This window comes from Microcaecilia unicolor, chromosome 13, assembly GCF_901765095.1.
Source record: "Microcaecilia unicolor chromosome 13, aMicUni1.1, whole genome shotgun sequence".
In the NCBI taxonomy this organism is placed as follows: Eukaryota; Metazoa; Chordata; class Amphibia; order Gymnophiona; family Siphonopidae; genus Microcaecilia; species Microcaecilia unicolor.
The window spans coordinates 27,804,173-27,823,780 of NC_044043.1; the positions used below are offsets into that span (position 1 = coordinate 27,804,173).

The following is a 19,608-nucleotide window of genomic DNA, read 5'->3' on the forward strand; positions in this document are numbered from 1 at the left end:
AATCTCCATCCCTCTGTCTACAATGTTGCAAGAATACAATTTGCTTAGATGTGGCACCTATCTCTCTTCCAGCTTTGGTCAAATGACCAGCAATCACTCCCTCCAGATAGCAACCCCCTACCCCCCCCGTTCTAAGAACAGGAAAAGGTTAACATTAAAAAACACCCTTGCCAGGGTGAAAGAAAACAACAACAAAATAAAAATAATGCCCACCTTCTTCCTGATCTAATCTGAGTGGCATACCGCTTTCCCAGCTATTAAGAAATGAGAATATGTGGAGGGGCATTTCGAAAGAAACATCCAAGTTGCGATTTGGACGGCCTTGCAAAACAGCGAAATCCGTGGATGGACGTCCATCTTTCATTTTGAAAATACCGATACAGACGTTCAAATATTTGAAAGGTAATAATCCGCAAATGAACCTTTTCCGGAGATGGGAAGGCAGTAGAACTAGAGGACATGAAATGAGATTGAAGGGGGGCAGACTCAAAAAAGATGTCAGGAAGTATTTTTTCACAGAGAGAGTAGTGGCTGCTTGGAATGCCCTCCCGCGGGAGGTGGTGGAGATGAAAACGGTAACGGAATTCAAACATGCGTGGGATAAACATAAAGGAATCCTGTTCAGAAGGAATGGATCCTCAGGAGCTTAGCGGAGATTGGATGGCAGAGCCGGGGCTGGGAGGCGGGGCCTGGTGATTGGGAGGTGGGGCTAGTGCTGGGCAGACTTATACGGTCTGTGCCCTGAAAAAGTCAGATACAAATCAAGGTAAGGTATACACAAAAAATGGCACATGTGAGTTTATCTTGTTGGGGCAGACTGGGTGGACCGTGCAGGTCTTTTTCTGCCGTCATCTACTATGTTACTATGTTACCGTCAGAGACAAGATTATACCAAGATTATAATTTATTTGATTTCTTTTGTATCCTGATTTACATGTAACAAGATTTATGCTTGTGTAAACTATATAATTAATAAATAAAAAATGATATGGCTGATTCAATTAGGGTTACTTTAGTGAGATAATTATACATATTTTTAAACTATGCACTTTTTAGTGCAGTTTATATTTCTCTTCTATTGTGAAATATTCCCGGGAATTCCCAGTTTTTTTTAGATTGTGAGCCCTACTGAATTCAGGCGGTATGTGTGGGATACAAATGTCTTGTAATAAATGTTTGCACCTAGATGTTAGCCAGAATGCACATAAGTGATAGAATACTATAATTTATACATAATATTTGCATTCTCTGCCCATGTTCCATCCAAACTCCACCCTGCACATACCCCCCAGTAAAGTGCACGCCTTCCTTTAAAACATGGCACATACTTTTCTACTAGTTGGTATTCCTCAAAGAGGTCATATACGTGTGGCTACTTGCTCATGTAAATGACTTGAATAGTGCCATTTACCTATGTTGCTGCTGCTTACAACTAGGCAGCCCTTTAAAGAATGATCTCCTAAATGAGGGGAATTAAGAGATCCTGAGCATGGTAGTGACTGAAGAAGGAAGTGCATATGTAAACGAGGTTTTATCACCTGCTCTTGGTTTGTATGTGCTTTTGCAACAGACACCAAGAAAGATCTGAAAGAAGATTATGGTATACCTGCTAGACATGCTGGTTAATAAGAAGGTATCAGGGCATGGGCGGGACCAGGCCCTCAACCTGCTGAACAAAAACATCCCCAGAAAGGACCTCAGGAACCCTGATCATTCCAAAACCCTTTTTGTTGTTGACAATGGTGAGTAGTGCAGACTTCTGGTGCATTGACTTCTGGTTGTGCTAAATAGCATTGAAGTCCTGAGATCTCAGGACAACTGCAGTTCATAAAAATACAAAGGATAATGTCCATCTAGCTCAACAAACAGTGAGTTCTTACAGGAAATGTATTAGAAGTAGGGTGTCCTATCCTGTAAAGCACCTTGGTAGTAGTGTCCTGAACTTGAGGTTGTATCCCTATTCGATATAGGTGTACTTAGGAGGGGGGAGGGTAAGGAATTTATATTGGCAGTGTTGGAAGGAAATAATTCAGCACTAATACCTATAACATTTGGGTGGAGGACAACCTATACCTATGCTGGCCATTGATTAACTTGGTATGGACTTACCTTTTTTTTTAAATTCAACACTTTTTTTTATTGAAGACATATCATGAAAATCTATATATACAGTAGTCTCCAAACCCTTAAAAGGTTGACATGTTATAAACAATACCATATAATCCGCCATCAAGCTTTTGTTTTCTTGCTAACTTTAATCCCCCCCTTCCCCCCAACTAAGACGAAGACAAAGTGATACTACTTCTCATCCTCCCACCCCCTCCCAATCTGCCAGAGTAACCACCAACCCCAAAATACAAGGAACATCAATCTCACTTAGCTAGCATGAGCTGCTGGAGTAAAACTAGGCAATGCATTTAGTTTATTAAGAATGTAACTTCTAGCTTTAGGAGACACCACGTTAAGATATCCCATCCAAGTGAAGTAGAAGTTGTTTTGTGTTTTGAAATTAAAGAGTCTTGGAGTTCCATCAAGATTAAGGCATGAAAACGATTACGCCATTGCCAGAAAGAGGGAGCTCGCTCCAAAGTCCAGTTACCAAGATGCATTTCATACCAACCAAGTAGGCCTTATGGGCAAGTGCACTCTGATGAACTGTGCCCCCCTCTACCAGGGATTGACAGCCCAATAAAATACTTTTTGGCGATTGTCTGACCCCATGTCCCCCAATCCTTCCCAAAAACCTAGTTACCCTGCTCCAGAACGCCATAATAGCCGCGCACTTCCAGAAGGCATGATAGAAATAATTTTGGGTCGCTCCACAATGCTTACACTGAGCCGATTCTAAATACCCCATTCGACATAGGCGTGATTGGGAGGTGTATGCTCGGTAGATCACTCTGGCCTGGCACTCCTAAAGTTCTACACTCCTTGTCCATTTCCAAACCCCTCTCAGACCCATTGATCGTTATTAAATTTTGGGTTTTTGCCAGGTTCTTGGGGCCTGGATTGGCCGCTGTTGGAGACAGAGTGCTGGGCTTGATGGACCTTTGTTTTTTTCCCAGTGTGGCAGTGCTTATGTACTTATGCCTCCTTTACCTTCCCCTTCCTGTTCTCCCGCTCTATTTACTGGAATGTAACTGAATGTATTTATTTGCTTATTTTATTTTAATTAGTTCATTGTAAGCCGCTTTGGGGTTGCAACAATGTGGCAAAAGGCAGGGTATAAATGTTCTGAAATAAATAAATGTAAGCTCCTGAGACGAAACCGTCGTCTGCATATCCACTGCCCATCTGGCTGCCTCCTGACCCAAATCTCTCTGCGGCCGAACCACTATCAATCTTTTATATAACAGGGATATGGAATAGGGTCACCCGACAGCACCTCAAGAAGATCGTCCAATTTGGCGGTCAGATCAACGCCTAGCGCCCTACTTGGCAGAGATGTCACATAATGTCGCACCTGCTCATATGCAAAGCAGGATCCCCAATCTGAGGAATTTAATCTAAGTTCTTCCATAGACCTGACAGCTCCATCGGGCCGCAACAAATGATGCAGGAATAAGATCCCCTTCTATCCCCATGACCTCAGCCCTTGATAATCCCTACCCGGGCGAAATGCATCATTTCCTTGCAGGAGGAGTAAGCTACTACAACCTGCAATCAAAGGACCACATCTTCGCCAAATCTTTCCACAACGCCCTCAAAGGCCCTACCAGGACATTAATCCGTATGTGTATAGACAGCTCCTTCCGCACTGCATGTAGTATATAGAAGATGTGCAGACGGCTGCATAGCTCTTTTTCCATGGCTAAAGGAGTGTAGGTCTCTGTCTGCTGATACCAGTCCCCTAGGTGACGTAGTAAGCAAGCTATATTGTAAAGGTTCATATCTGGAACTCCAAATCCCCCTTCTTTCCCTTTTCCCATGAGGTACTCAAACTTTATTTGAGGTCTCCTTCTAGCCCAAAAGGATTTAGAAAGCATGCTTGGAACGCTTTTATTTCCCGTTGTTTAAGGTAGAGCGGGATTGTTTGCAAGAAATATAGCCACTTGGGGAACAGCACCATGTTAAACAGCGCGATACGCCCCATCAGCGACAACAGCAACCCTTCCCATCTCCCAAGAATCTCTTTTGTACTTGTTAACAAATGCGCTATATTGGTCTCTCCGAGTTGTCTAGGATCCTTGGTGAGTAGGATACCCAAATATTTAAACGCAGAACCAGCTCTTTTAAAGGGGCAGTGTAATCTCTCTTATTGGTCTTCCCTTAAGTGGAGGGTCATAACCTCTGATTTATCTAGGTTAAGGCGGAATCCGGAGAAGTCCCCAAACTCTGCAAAAAGTTCCATCAGGGATGGGTAAGGATATCAGGGGATCTTCTAACACGATTAGCAGGTCGTCTGCAAAAGCAGAGATCTTAAAGGATTCTTCCCCTATCTGCACTCCTCTCACCTCCTCCATCCGCTTGATTTCCCTAATTAAGGGGTCTAACACCAATACAAAAAGAAGGGGTGAGAGTGGGCATCCTTGCCTACTTCCTCGGGCTATCCCAAAAGGTTCTGATGCCTGTCCATTAACCCAGATATCAGCATTAACTCCGTGATATAGGGCCATTATAGCTTCTTGAAAGAACCCCACCATACCATATGCCCGTAAGATGGCAAACATAAAATCCCAGTTGACATGATCAAAAGCCTTTTCGGCATCAAAACTAATTAAGGCTGGGTAGAGTGATGATGTATGTTCTCCAAGGCCACCAAAATTTGTCTCATATTTCGTACTACTGATCTACCCCGAACAAATCCCACCTGCGAGTCTTCCACTATGCTTGGCAGAACCCTTGCAAGTCTATTTGCCAGTATTTTGGCAAATAATTTGGTCTCAAAAGGCAATAGGGAAATGGGTCTATACGAGCCAGCCTGCAGGGGGTCTCGGCCTGGTTTTAACAGCACCACTATTTGCGCCTTCCGCAGTGTCTCTGGCAACATTCCCATCTGAACAAATCGATTAAACACCACCGTTAAGCAAGGCACTATATCCTGGCTAAGAAGTTTGTAAAATTCAGCTGGGAATCCATCTCCCCACCGGTGTTTTATGCAATGGGCTGTCCCGTATACCCCATCTCACCTCATCCTCTGTAATATCCCCATTAAGTCTTTGTTGCTGATCTGTAATTTTGGGGAGTTGTTGTCCTGGTAAATACCATTCAGCCTGAAGCCCCTGGTCATCTGGTGCCGAGTAGAAGTTTTCATAGAACTGTCTAAAGACCTCGTTCACCCCCTCTGAAGTATGTTGAAGCCCTCCCTTCACATCTCGTATTTGCGGTACAAAACGTGAGCCCCCCACCTGTTTTACCAGGCGGGCCAGCAGTTTCCCCTGCTTGTTGGCATATTTATATAATTGGTATCGAAAATATTGATTCGATTTTTAACCTTCACATGTATTAGCTGATTCAAGGAAGACTGGGCTTCCAGCAACTGAGATTTGTGTGTGCTGGAAGGCAGGGACCCAAACCGCTGTTGCGCCTGTCTTACTATCCTCTCCAAACGGAGAATCTCTGCCTCTCTGGTTCTTTTCTTATGGACATAATATGAAATAATGGCGCCTCTCAGCACAGCTTTAGCTGTCTCCCAGAATAATACCGGGTCCCTAAAATAGGTGTCTTCATTAAACTCTATGTACTCCCGCTATTGAGCTTGCATATATGGAGTAAACTGCCCATCATAGTAAAGTTCCCTGGGAAAACGCCAGCGGGCTCTCAGACCTCCATCCAACCCGCAGGAGAGAGAAACCCACACCAATGCATGATCCGACACCTGAGTCTGGCCTATTTCCACCTGTAATAATGATGTGACTTTACTAGAGGAAACCAAGGTGTAATCAATGTGCAATAACGTATCATGCGCTCTGGAAAGGTGGGTGTAGTCCCTCTCCCCCGGGTGGAACAGTCGCCATGCATCCACCAAATCCAAGAAAGAGCAGAGCCGTGGGATCCCTTTCAACAAATCCACTGGTCCCACCCTAGAGGTGCCCGTGCTGTCCAATAGTGGGTCAACTACGGAATTAAAATCACCCCCCATAATAATGAGCATTTGGTCAAAAGAGTGCACTTGTCTCACTATGGCTTGGTAAAACCGCCTGTCATATTGGTTCGGTGCATACACATTCACCAGTAACACAGGTTGATTATTCACATGTGCTTCCACCATAACAAATCTGCCCTTCGGGTCCACAATTGACAAGGGGAAGCCCATTGCGGAATAATATAATGACTCCCGCCTTTCTGTTAGAAGATGGACTATCCACATAGTCTCCCACCCACCAACTACGTAGGTTTTTATGTTCCTGGGCAGATAAATGTGTTTCCTGCAGCATGGCTATGTGAGCTTTTTGTCTGTTTAAGGTTTGCAGGATCTTACTGCGCTTATCCGGAGAGGTCACACCCCCCACGTTCCAGGAAACCACTTTAACCATAATCTGTCACAAGCAATCTAATAAAGCAGATGTAAATGGTGTAAAGGGAAAGGTGTCCCAGCCTCCACCTCTCCCCTCTATTTTCTACTACTACTACTATTTAACATTTCTAAAGCGCTATCAGGGTTGTGCAGTGCTGTACAATTAACAAAGAAGGACAGTCCCTGCTCAAAGGAGCTTACAATCTAAAGGATTTTCTCCCTCAGCAACAGCTCCCCAATTCCTTCCTTTCATTTCTACCCCTTGTATACTCTGGCAGAATTCCCCCCCCCTCCTTCGCACCCCACCCCCTCAACTTCCCCCCCATCCGGTCCCACTCCCTCACCCTCGAGTTCCAACAAGAACTCGTCACGTAAAGGTGCCCAAGTCCCCACAGAAAGAACTCCTTTCCCTCTTTCAGAGGCACCGCATATCAGTACCAAGGGCTATGTCCCTCTGTTGTACCTTAACATGATCCACCCGCCCTCCACGATGGTACATTTAAAAACAACTCACTGTACTTAACAGGTTAACAATAACAGGTTTTCTATGGTATGGACTTACCTTTTATAAGCTTGCTGTGTTGTAGTGAGATGGCACATATTGATAACAACCTGGTCATACTTGTGATCTCCACAACATTTTGTTGCAATCAGTTTCTCAATTTCATTCTGGTCACTATTGTATATCCAGCATTGACAACGTGAGTCATGAAAGAGGGAGTGATTAAGTGGAGAAGTTGCCTACCAATTAAATCAGCAGGGTAGGCAGAGGTTAAATCCTGTTTATCCCACTGATGCTTCTTGTGACCTTGGCCAAATCACTTCACCATCCGTTGACTTCCAAACTAAGAGCCCCATTGTTCTCAGTGGAGCCTATCTGCTTACTAAACAAATACCTCACATTAACTCATGTAAGGAAATGAGGCAGGGAAGCACTTACCTGTACCTCACCTTGAGCTTGGGTTTGGAAAGGTGTGTAATGAAATCTAAAATTCAAATTGAGCTTAAACACTTAACTAAGGGCACTGTTTTACTAAGTATTTTCCCCACTGACATTAAGAGGGGAATTCAGTAAATGGCACACAAAGTTAAGTGCTGGAACAATTTGCAAAGAGTGCTCTGCGTAGAACAACTTTTACACAATATTAGCTTAGCGTGCATTTTGCACCTAACTTTGAACACGAGCATTTGCATCTGCCAAAAACTGGTGTAAATGCTGGTGCCCAACTAATGGCATTATTATAAGGTTGATGGGGTTAAGTGAAGGTTGGGCTTACATGTAGTTACCATTTATTAAGTGTATATAATAAATATTGTCAACTTTATTGGGCCAAATGTTTGGATCAGGGTCTCTCTCACTTTCTGCCCTCTCTAGTGGTCCTGGTGAGGCAGCTTGTCCTCCCAGGTGTGGTCCGTCCTCTTTCCTTTGACTCTACTCCTTGACTTAATGTCCGGGTTGTGGCTGTGGCTGTGGCTCTGTCTCTGGCATCCATCTTCTAAAAAGGTATACCTTACCAATCCATCATAAATGCCTGATCTCTGCAACACAACAAAACTAAAGTACGCAATGGACATAACACAACTCATCCGTTGTACGATTCCCAAATGTGGCTGTACCACATAACCTTTATCTTACCACAACATCACTTCGTATTTGTTTACACCGGAGTCTGCAAACGCCTCTCCGGTACTATGTAAGCCACATTGAGCCTACACTAGGTGGGAAAATGTGGGATAGAAATGTAACAAATAAAAAATAAAAAAAAATTATTTTCCTGGGAACACCACTGACCCACCCATGCCCCTCCATGGCCAATCCCCCTTTGGAGATGCCACTATAAAATTTAGACACAATAGGGCACAAGGCAGGTCCATGCATAACTCCTAATGACTGCCAACTAACACCAATTATTTATTGTTAGAACATGATTAATTAATTAGTTTATGTGTGGATCTGTGATCCACGCTGACATTTGCACACCAGCTTTAGGCACTCTATACAGGATCCGGCAGTAAATGGGAGAAACCCTTTAGGGGCTCCTAAGTACTTCATGTGTTCTCTTGCTGGCCTGAGTCTGAGCAGGACGTACAAGACAGTATCATCTTGATGCATCAGTTTCTTCCACTCTGCCATCCCTGAGTCAGCCATCCACTTTTCTGATTCAAGATTTTCTATACATTCTATACATTCTCACGTTCCCAGAGAATGTGGTAAAGGCAGTTAGCTTAGTGAGGTTTAAAAAAGGTTTGGATGGCTTCCTAAAGGAAAAATCCATAGACCATTATTAAAATGGACTTGGGGAAAATCCACTGCTTATTTCTGGGATAAGCAGTATAAAATGTTTTGTACTTTTTGGGGATCTTGCCAGGTATTTGTGACCTGGATTGGCCACTGTTGGAAACAGGATGCTGGGCTTGATGGGACCTTTGGTCTGTCCCAGTGTGGCAATACTTATGTACTTATGTAGCTTAAGACTGCAAAATTCTATAGTCTTCGCTATCCAGCTTATTTTCGAAGGAGAAGGGCGGCCATCTTCCGACACAAATCGGTAGATGGGCGCCATTCTCCTAATGGCGGCCAAATCGGCATAATCGAAAGCCGATTTTGGCCGGCCTCAACTGCTTTCCGTCACAGGGGCCGGCCAAACTTCAAGGGGGCGTGTCGGCAGTGTACCGAAGGTGGGATGGGGGCGTGTTTAAGAGATGGCCGTCCTCGGCCGATAATAGAAAAAAAGAAGGCCGGCACTGACGAGCATTTGGCCGAATTTATGTGGTCCCTTTTTGTTCATGACCAAGCCTTGAAAAGGTGCCCGAACTGAGCAGATGACCACCGGAAGGAATCGGGGATCACCTCTCCTTACTCCCCTAGTGGTCACCAACCCCCTCCCACCCAAAAAATAAAAAATAAAAACATTTTTTTGCCAGCCTCTATGCCAGCCTCAAATGTCATACCCAGCTCCATCACAGTGCAGTTTATATGCAGGTCCCTGGAGCAGTTTTTAGTGGGTACTGCAGTGCACTTTAGGCAGGCGGACCCAGGCCCATCCTCCCCCTACCTGTTACACTGGTGGTGGTAAATGGGAGCCCTCCAAAACCCACCCTAAACCCACTGTACCCACATCTAGGTGCCCCCCGTTACCCTTTAAGGGCTATGGTAGTGTTGTACAGTTGTGGGTAGTGGGTTTTGGGGGGTTGGGGGGGCTCAGCACACAAGGTAAGGGAGCTATGCACCTGGGATCAATTTGTGAAGTCCACTGCAGTGCCCCCCTAGGGTGCCCGGTTGGTGTCCTGGCATGTGAGGGGGACCAGTGCACTACAAATGCTGGCTTTCCCACTACCAAATGGCTTGGATTTGGCCGGTTTTGAGATGGCTACCATTAGTTTCCATTATCGGTGAAAACCAATGGCGGCTATCTCTAAGGGCGACCCAAATGTTGAGATTTGGCCGGCCCCGACTGTATTATCGAAACAAAAGATGACCGCCCATCTTGTTTCGATAATACGGTCAGGTACGCCGCTTTACGGGGCCGTCGTTACAGATGGCCACCCTTATAAATGGGCGGCCCCGTTTGATTATGCCACTCTATGTTACCTATAGCTGCCTTTTTCCATTCTGCTTCTGATCACTTGGCTTCTGTTGTTAGGTTTCTGGCTGCAGTATAGTAGCCATGTTCTTTTGGTTGTATTTTGGACTAGTTACCCTGGCACCCCAGTCAGCAGAGACTGCTCTAAAAGAAGACTGTGCACCTGGTTTCCCTCTGTAGGTTTGAAGAAGATTCTGAAAGTTTTAGGACAGATCCATGACCTGCCCGACTGCCTTCCGATGACAGAAAATACTCTGATTACGGCATCCATTCTTATGAATAAACTCTATGATGACTTGAGATGTGACCCAGAGCGGGATAACTACAGAAAGATCTGTGAGGAATATATTACGTAAGTTGAGAAAACAGCAGAAGAAAATGCTTCCAAATTCAGAGGTTAAGTCTTACCTGTCAAGTGATTGGTCCTGTGGGTTCTGAGAGCTTCTTCTTAAATAGTTTCTGAGATCCAGGGGATTATTGTCCATGTGTAAATACTGACGTTACATACATATGCAATTAACAATTTTTTGAAAGCCACTATTTACATGTGGAAATTCCCACTATACAGGGATTTCAAGAGGGTGTGTGTTACGAGGAGGGCAAAAGATCTACACATCTATTCCACATTTCACAAAGGGAACAACACATCTATAGGAAAATATTTGTATTGGGTTATGCACCAGCCATGCACAGATTTTTAAAAAGTGCTTGTTCTACTCAGGGCATTATATATAAGGGATTAAGGAGTGGGTTTTGGGTTGTGGGTGGGACTTCCTGTAGCAACAGGGATCAAGATGGGGTTCAGAGATCGGATGGGAAGATGGCTAGGAAGGGATCAGAGGGGATGGAACCTTGGTGGAGTGGGGAGGATCAGAAGGGAGAGATGAGTGGATGTGGGGGCGATTGGAAAGGGAGTTTGCTGATGAGTGAGGAGGGTTCAGAAAGGCGGGGGAAGAGGACATTGGATCAGCAACCCGGAGGTTATGTAGGTGCTAGTTGATATTCAGAGCTGGCTCTTGCATAGCTAAGCGGTCATAGTTAGGACTATTTTTTGATGGTTTTATATGCCCACTACATTTGCAAGCACTGGTACTGAATATTGTCAGCACCCATATACAGTAACTGTAGGCTCCTCCCCAACTTTGCCTCCGTAATTCCCCTTCCTGGTTCCAAAAAGGCTAGTTAGTGCTGATATTCAGAGACACTGCCCATTAAGTGCCACTGAATATCAGCGAATAGGCAGCCTCAAGCGATTTAACCGGGCAGGAGTCTCTCCTCCTGCATTAATCATTTTGAATTTCAGCCCCACAAGTTTAAAAAGGCTTTATATGTTTTTAATGGTCTAATTCCCTTATAGGGGGATGTTTGATCCTAACAATATGCAGAAGAACCTTCATGCCATTCAGACTGTGTCAGGAATCCTGCAAGGCCCCTTTGATCTTGGCAACAAGTTACTGGGTTTGCAAGGGGTGATGGAGATGATGGTGGCTCTCTGCGGTTCTGAGAGTGAAATTGACCAGCTGGTAGCAGTGGAAGCCCTCATCCATGCCTCTACCAAGCTAAGCCGTGCTACCTTCATCACTACCAATGGGGTGAACATGCTAAAGGAGATTTACAAGAAGACCACAAATGAGAAGATCAAAATCCGTGCTCTGGTGGTGAGTGTCTTTGCTTGTCATCTTCCATGTGGGCCTTTACCCTTCTCCCTCTCTTCTCATCAAGGAGCCAGAATGAAGGGCTTTTGTTATTTTCCCAGTTTCCTTACACATTCTGCAAATGTCTATATCTGAGAGAAATTGGATGAGTTCCTGGAAGATGAAGAAGTTGTTGATAATTTTGTTTGTTCAAATTCTCAATTATGGTGGCTCAGTCAACAATTGCGCAGGAGTCTACATTTTCCACTGGGGCATTGCATTGTGGAATAAACTTCCTTATGGATTATGTCGGATTATTGGTCTATTTAATTTTAGGAAACAGCTAAAAAGGTAGTTGTTTAGTGGGGGTTAAGTATGTCTGGGTAACTAGCTAGATTTTGGATATGGTTGCAAGGCCTTCAGTTTTAAAGAGGGGGGATTTACTGATTTTGGGGGTTGGGAAAACATTGATGCTGTACTTGAGAGTTGTCAGGGTTGTGTGAGGGATGGCTACGTAGTTTTATGGTTTTGTGCATGTTATTTTGTAACCCACACTTGGACTTACATAAGAACAAGATAAAAATGTAAGGGGCCCTTTTACTAAGCTGTGGTAAGTGCTAGCTTGTGCTTACCTTGGCTTAAAATGACATATCGTGGGACATGCTCAGGTGCCCGATAATTTCTAAATCTGCACACACTAACCACGTGCTAAAAAATTATTTTATTTTGTTGGAAGGGGTGTATCTGGGGCAGACAGTGGGCATTCTTGCGTTAATCAGTGCAGCTACATTACTGCGTGCTGATTAGCGCAGGATTAGTGTGTGAGCCCTTACCGCCTACAAAATAGACCAGCTGGTTAGGGTTAGGGATGCAGCTTTAACAGCACAGCACGAGGAAGAAAACTTAAACAAGACCTCGGCTAGGCTGGCGGGGGTTGGGGTCCCCCGCCAGCTGAAGTAAAAGGCACTGGCAGGCAGGAGGAAGTGGACCTCGGCAGGGGTAGGTGACGGCGACGGCGGGGGGGGGGGGGGGGGGGGGTTGATGGCGGTAGGAGGATCGTCGGCCGGGGAGGGGGCTATAATGTGCCCCCTCATTCTAGCCCCTGCGCCCCCTACCGCTGAACCTCGGATATGCCTCTGCCACATAGGCATGACAGGATTGCTGAAAAATAGGCTCTGGCACTGTTGGAAGTCTATTTGGGGGAGCAGTCGCTCCCCTGGCGCCCCACCTACCTACACTTCTGGGCAACATCAGAGCATGACCATCAATTTACAAAAATGGAAAATCGGTCATTTAACTGCAGTTGTAAAAATGGCCTTGGCACACAGGAAAAACCCACTTAAGAGTGTGCTAAGGCCACATTTTTTCACAGCTTAGTAAAAGCACCCTTAATAAATAAATTTGCATGTGTTCTGGTACTTTTTCTTGTAGACTTTCTATTGGTTCACTCAAGGAAAATACAAACATGCTTTTCCTTTCTGAATTGTCTTTTCTGCCAAAGCATTTCCCTGAAAAACACTGCATGCAAATTTTAAAATGCAAAGCTATGCATACTGTCGAGCTCCACACCAATGGGCATGCTTTTACTCAATGTGGGTAAAATATGTTTCCCCAGCATTTGTCCATGTAACCATGGGGAAAAAGGACAATTCTCAAACTTTTGAGCTACATGTGAAAGCCTTGTCCAAGATATTCTTTTTCCGATTGAGGCAGCTCAGAGTAATTCGATCTAAGCTTCATTTTAATAGCTAGAGCAGTATGCAACCAATTTGCTCCCATATCTTGACTACTGTAACTTATTGCTTGGAGGTTGTGATAAAAAACTCTTATACAGGAGAGGAAGTGACGTCAGCGCTAGGAGATGGCTGCCTGAAAATGGAGCTCTGCTGATTCCAGAGAAAATAAGCACTGCAACCCCCGAAAATTATAGTGCTTGCACAAGAGGTGCAGTTTGCAAAGTGATCCAAGAGCATGGCAGCGAGAAAAAGGCTGGCAAAGTTTAAATTCTGCCTGAAACGCCGAGTACAGGGAAGAGTGCTGGAACGCGAGTGGCGTCGCTAGGGACCAAGATGGCCGCCGGCGACTCAGAATCAGACCCAGAACTTGAGGAGCCAACAGAGAAGGAAACTGGCTTTGGTAAGTCAGATTTCATGCGTTGGTTTAAAGAATTAAAAGCCAAAATGATAACGACATGGACAAGTATCCAGACGGCAGTGGAGGCAATGCATGAGGAATTGAAAGAGCTTGGGAACTGCGTAGCAGAAACGGAGGAGAGAGTGGAAAATATGGCGGAGGAAGTGCGGGACCTACAAATAGACTTTAAAAAAGAGTGTTAAACGAGAGATCTTGAATTACAGCTGGAAGATCTGGAAAATCGGTCCCGCAGATGTAATCTGCGCTTTAAAGGTATTCCAGAAGAGGAAGAATTTGAGGACACGATGAAAGTTGTTTAAAGATCTTTGTGCCTTTATTATGGATGCGGGCAATACAGGAGGTGATCAGCAAAATCCCAGCCGCTTTACAATTGATAGGGCTCACAGAAGCCTAGGTCCCCAAAGGGGAGGACAGACTAGAGACATTGTAGTTTGCTTCCACGAGTTTGGTGTTAAGGAGGCGGTCTGGAGAAAAGCCCGGAGCCTGGGGGAGTTTACTTGGAAAAATTGCAAACCGCAAGTGTTTCAGGATGTGGCCAGAAAGACATTGCTGAGAAGGAGAGAATTTAAGGAGATTACAAGTTATCTGCAAAAAATGGGACTGAGATATAAGTGGCTATATCCCTCAGGAATGCAAGTTTCAGTGGGGAGCAAGACCAGGAGGCTCCTGACAGTGGAAGGGTCATGGAAGATATTGAAGGATATTGGTTGCACAGACTTGCCAAGCACAGCGGATGAAACTTACAGAGAGCGGACATCAAGCCCCAAGACCAGCCAAGAGGGATGGAACAGAGCACGTGGAGCGAAAGGGCAAAGGTCTCCGAAGGCAGATGGTCACAGACAGGAAGAGGGTGGAGTGGACTGAGAATGGAGTCCCTGAAAGCAACAGGGTTACATAGATGTTGACGCCACTTACAGCCTGAACACTGATAACTGTAAGGGGGGGCGTTGGTTGGGTAAGAGACTATAAGAAGAGACAATTATGCAGGGGGGGCAGCTAAGGAGGAGTGGAATATGGGGGCCAGTTCTCTGGCGTTGGCTCCTCAGGGATAGATCTGGCCAAGAGGGAACAGAGCCAGATGCAGGGGGGGAATGGGGGGGGGGGGGGGGCAAGGGAAGGTGGGGGAGTTACGAATAGGAACTTGGAATGTCAATGGTCTGAATAACCCTGGGAAATGGAGCATTATATTTAAAGAGTTAGAGGTTGCAGTGGGATGTGATCATGCTGCAGGAAACCCATATTAGGAAACAAGATGAATCATTGATCAGGTATAAACAGCTGGGGGAATGCTTCTGTTTGGCAGACCCCAAGCTTAAGATTTGTCCAGGAAGAAATTTACAAAGGGACAGAGGGTAGATGCTTGGCGGTTAAGGGGAAAATTGGAGATCAGTATATTACACTCGTTAATGTATATGCCGCCAATAGTGGACAAGGTACCTTTTTTGAAAGCATAAGGTCGGATTTGGGCCTATTTGGGAGGGGACAGACAGTACTGGGGGGAGACCTTAATTTTAATGCTTCAAATTTAGATCACTCTATGGGACGGGCTGAGGGATCCAGACAACATAGAGGTACATTTTTCAAGCTAATGACTGAGTTGGACCTGGTGGATGTCTGGAGACTGCAGCACCCTAGACAGAAGACATATTTGTTTTATTCGCATTCGCAGCAGACGTACTCCAGGATCGATGCAATATGGTGCAGTAGGTCATTGTGGGGGTCAATAAAGGAATCTGAGATTGAAAGTATACACGTGTCTGACCATGCTGCGGTAAATTGGGAAAAGAAAGAAGCGGTACAGTTTGGAGGTTAAATGAAACTTTGTTAGCAGAAGAGAAAGATTGCCAGGAAGTGCGGATTATAATAAAAGAATACTTACACATTAATCATAATGGCATTTTGTGGGATACCCTTAAGGCAGTAGTCCAGGGACATCTCATCCGACTGGGAGCCCAAAAAAAGAGGGAACGAGAGGCACATGAGTTGCTTACAAGACAGACATTAGCGCAGTTAGAGGCATAGGCGCCCCGTATAAGAGACTTGGGGAGGCCAACCCTGACCATCTTGTGTTTCTTCTGCTGCCCGCCGTCTCCATCGTCATTTTTACTGCACTGAAGAGTTCTGCCTCGGCACCTGCAATTCAGAGTCAGCCTTCTGCCAGCATCGGGGCTTTCTCTTCAGGCATGTCTCACTCCCTCCCAGCTCTGCAGAAAAGAGGAAGTTACGTTAGAGTCCTAGACGCCCCTGAGGAGAAGCCCCGAGGCTGGCAGAAGGCTGACTCTGAGTCTCTGAATTGCCGGTGCCGAGGCAGAACTCTTCAGTGCAGTAAAAATGACGACTGGGGAGACAGCAGGCAGCAGAAGAAACAGGGAGAAAGATGCAAGACTCCCAAAACGAGTGGAAGTGAGCCTTTGTAGCCCAGTAAGTAAACAAGGAAGCCAATTTGATTAATGTGTTTCCCCAGCATGACATCCTCACTGCCTTCAGCCCAAACAAAACAAACAAACTTTTGAGCTGCTGCATCCAGGTTGTTCTTGATTGTTGATCGTAACAAGGCTAAAGCTGGGGCACATGGAATCACATTTTAATGTCATCTCATTTGTAGGAATTAGCATTTTAGATACACAACTGGATTATTCTGTTTTTAGGCATGTTTCAGGGACAAGTGGTTTTATAGGTCAAAATAAAAATAAATATTTTTTTTAATGCAGATCTCTTTTGTTTAAACATAACTAAATGGGCTATAAGCCCCTAATGGTGTATTAGGTTCTGCCCAGTGTAATATTTTTTGGTACAGTAAAGTTCTGAGTGTGTTTTTCCACAAAGATGTGCATAGTGTTTTGCAGTTGAGCTATTATGGTTAGTATATGCTTTGAGCAATCACTTTATTCTTTGACATATGATACATATTTAATATCTAAATTTAATAAAAGTATTGTGACTTTTATTTTTATTTATTTTTTTTCTGTGTGTTATCAGACAATTATGGATTTAAGCTCCACCCCTGGCCCCATCCCTAACTCCACCCCCTTTAGCCTCCCCAAACAGTTGGGCCACCGACCGCCTATGGTTAGAGGCAAAGCATCAGGAAAGAGGGGATCCACAGACATTTAGCGAATTGCTAGACTGTAGAACAGAGCTGCAAAAAATACAATTGAGAAAGATGGAATATAATAGGAGATTGATGAAACAAAATTTTTTTGAATATAGCAATAAAGCAGGCACAATGTTAGTGAGAAGCTTGAGACAAAGGCAGATACAGAACACGATCACAAAAATTAAAAGTACGCAAGATGAGATATTACACCAGGATGGTGATATACGGCAGCAATTTGTGCAGTTTTATACAAAATTATATTCCAAAGGGGAAGTGGCTTCTCAAGGAGTGATTCAAGAATATTTGCAGGAGTTAGATATTAGGAAAATTACGGGTGCTCATAAAGCAGAGCTGGAGGCAGAAATAATGGCACAGGAGGTCCTAATGGTCATTAAAGGGCTAAAAGTGGGGAATTGATGGATACACAGGTAACTATTGTAAAGTATTTAGGAAATAACTGGTGCCCCTGTTAGTATGGGTGGGGAATGCAAATTTTGGGGGGATTGGAGTACCACCAAGCATGAGTGAGGCAGGGATTTCGGTCCTATTAAAACCAGGGAGAGATCCAGCAGTATGTGGATCATACAGACTGATACCTCTGCTGAACATTGATGTAAAAATTTTAGCTAAGGTTATGGCAGATCATTTGGGGAGAGTTATGCCTCACTTTATTCACGAAGATCAATCAGGATTCATAGCTCATAGGCATGTGGCAGACAATATCCACCACACTTTGAATATAACTTGGGAGGCACAGAGAAGGGGAGACTCACTGACACTACTGGCGGTGGATGCGGAGAAAGCATTTGACAGAGTGGAGTGGGAATATCTGTGGGAAGTGATGAAGGCTATGGGCATGGATGGAGCATTTCTAGAATGGGTAAGGGGTATGTATACACTTCCAAGGGCCAGAATAAAAGTTGATGGAGGATATTCAGAGTATTTCCCAATAGAGAGGGGAACGAGACAGGGGTGCCCACTGTCCCCCCTGTTATTTGCTATTTCTATTGAGCCTCTGGCAATGAGAATAAGAACTCTTGGAGATGTCAGAGGAGTCAGATTGGGGGGCCATGAACACAAAATAGCATTATTTGCTGATGACATCCTTTTTTATGTCTCCCAACCTATATTGTAAAGTGGATCCTCTTCCCTCAGCGGTTGCAGCTCTCCACAACCTGAAAAACACCTTCCAGTACTGCTCCTTTTTCCCTCAGAACAATGAGGCTTGTTATTGCCTAGGAGGGGCTTCCCTCCTTCCCTCAGTTGTGGCACCAAAACACAAAACAAAGCACAGTTATCATTCACCTTACTCAATCTGGTTAGTTTCCCAGTCCAGGCTTCCACAGCTGCTTCCTCTCCCTCCCTCCTGGGGAACAGTATCAGCAAATAATAAAAAAACAAAGAAAAAATACCCTGTTCAGAGTAGCGGGGTTTTCCCAAAACACAGTTCACTTTTAGCCAAGCTTTACCCCACTGCTCAGTTTAGCCAGGCTTTCAAAACACAGTTCAGTTCTAGCCAAGCTTGCAAAACACAGCTCAGTTTAGCCAGGCTTTCAAAACACAGTTCAGTTCTAGCCAAGCTTCAAAAACATAGCTCCGTCCAGCTAGGCTTTCAAAACACAGTTCAGTTCTAGCCAAGCTTGCAAAACACAGCTCAGTTTAGCCAGGCTTTCAAAACACAGTTCAGGTCTAGCCAAGCTTTCAAAAATACAGTTCAGTTCTAGCCAAGCTTTCCAAAACACAGCTCAATTTAGCCAGGCTTTCAAAAACACAGTTCAGTTCTAGCCAAGCTTTCAAAACACAGCTCAATTTAGCCAGGCTTTCAAAAACACAGTTCAGTTCTAGCCAAGCTTTCAAAACACAGCTCAGTTTAGCCAGGCTTTCAAAACACAGTTCAGTAATGGCTTTGCGCGGGCTCAAAGCCTAGGGTCCCACCCTCTTGGTCAGTCATACTCCTACCTGACCTCCTCCCGCTTGACCCGGCTTGGCCCCGCTACTTCCTTGGCTTTCGCTGAGCCAGAGCCGAAAAGTCCATCGGCTCTTCCAGGGTGTTCTCCGGTTCAGTCAACTCCATAGGGCAAGGCTCACTCTCTGCCTCTCTCTCCTCAGGAGCCCAATCCATATTCTCCTCGCCCTGCCCTTCTCCCAGCTGCTCACCCTTTCTTTCATTAAAGCTCTTTGGTGGCTCTTCTTTCTCCACCCACCTGTTCCACCACCTCTTCCACCAGGTTGGAGAATCAGCCTTATTCCTTCCCCTGCGGCCCTCCTCTGGAGACTCCTGGGAATGCACATAGTTTCTCTTATCCCCGGTCTCCCTTGGGGCATGCTGGGAGTTGTAGTTCTTTATTTCTAGTTTTTTCCTGGGGAATGCCTGCCTATAACGGGGGTATTCTGGCCTATCCCAGGGTTCCTTTGGGGCCTGTCCTACATACTCTTTACAATATTGACGCTGCCTATTATAATAAGAGAATTAGATTTGTATGGAACAGTAGCGGGCTTCTCAGTAAATTACGATAAATCTGAGATGATGGGGATCACCAACACGGAGGCAGAGCTGGAACAGTTGAAACAAGCATTCCCTTTTAAAATGACAGACCACAATTTCCGTTATTTGGATATCGTAATACCAAAAGACCTGAATAATCTTTATTCCCTCAATTATACTCCCCTTCTTAGAGAGGT

At 44.9% G+C, this 19,608-nt stretch overlaps 1 protein-coding gene across 1 annotated transcript in view; it reads left to right on the forward strand.

Moving 5' to 3' along the window:
• LOC115482645 (protein unc-45 homolog B-like) overlaps positions 1 to 19,608 on the forward strand; it is a 249,113-nt gene that overhangs the window by 75,265 nt on the left and 154,240 nt on the right. The window contains 4 exon segments of the mRNA XM_030222599.1: positions 1,571 to 1,587; positions 1,589 to 1,742; positions 10,222 to 10,393; positions 11,399 to 11,699. Coding sequence (XP_030078459.1) covers positions 1,571 to 1,587; positions 1,589 to 1,742; positions 10,222 to 10,393; positions 11,399 to 11,699 — 644 coding nt within the window.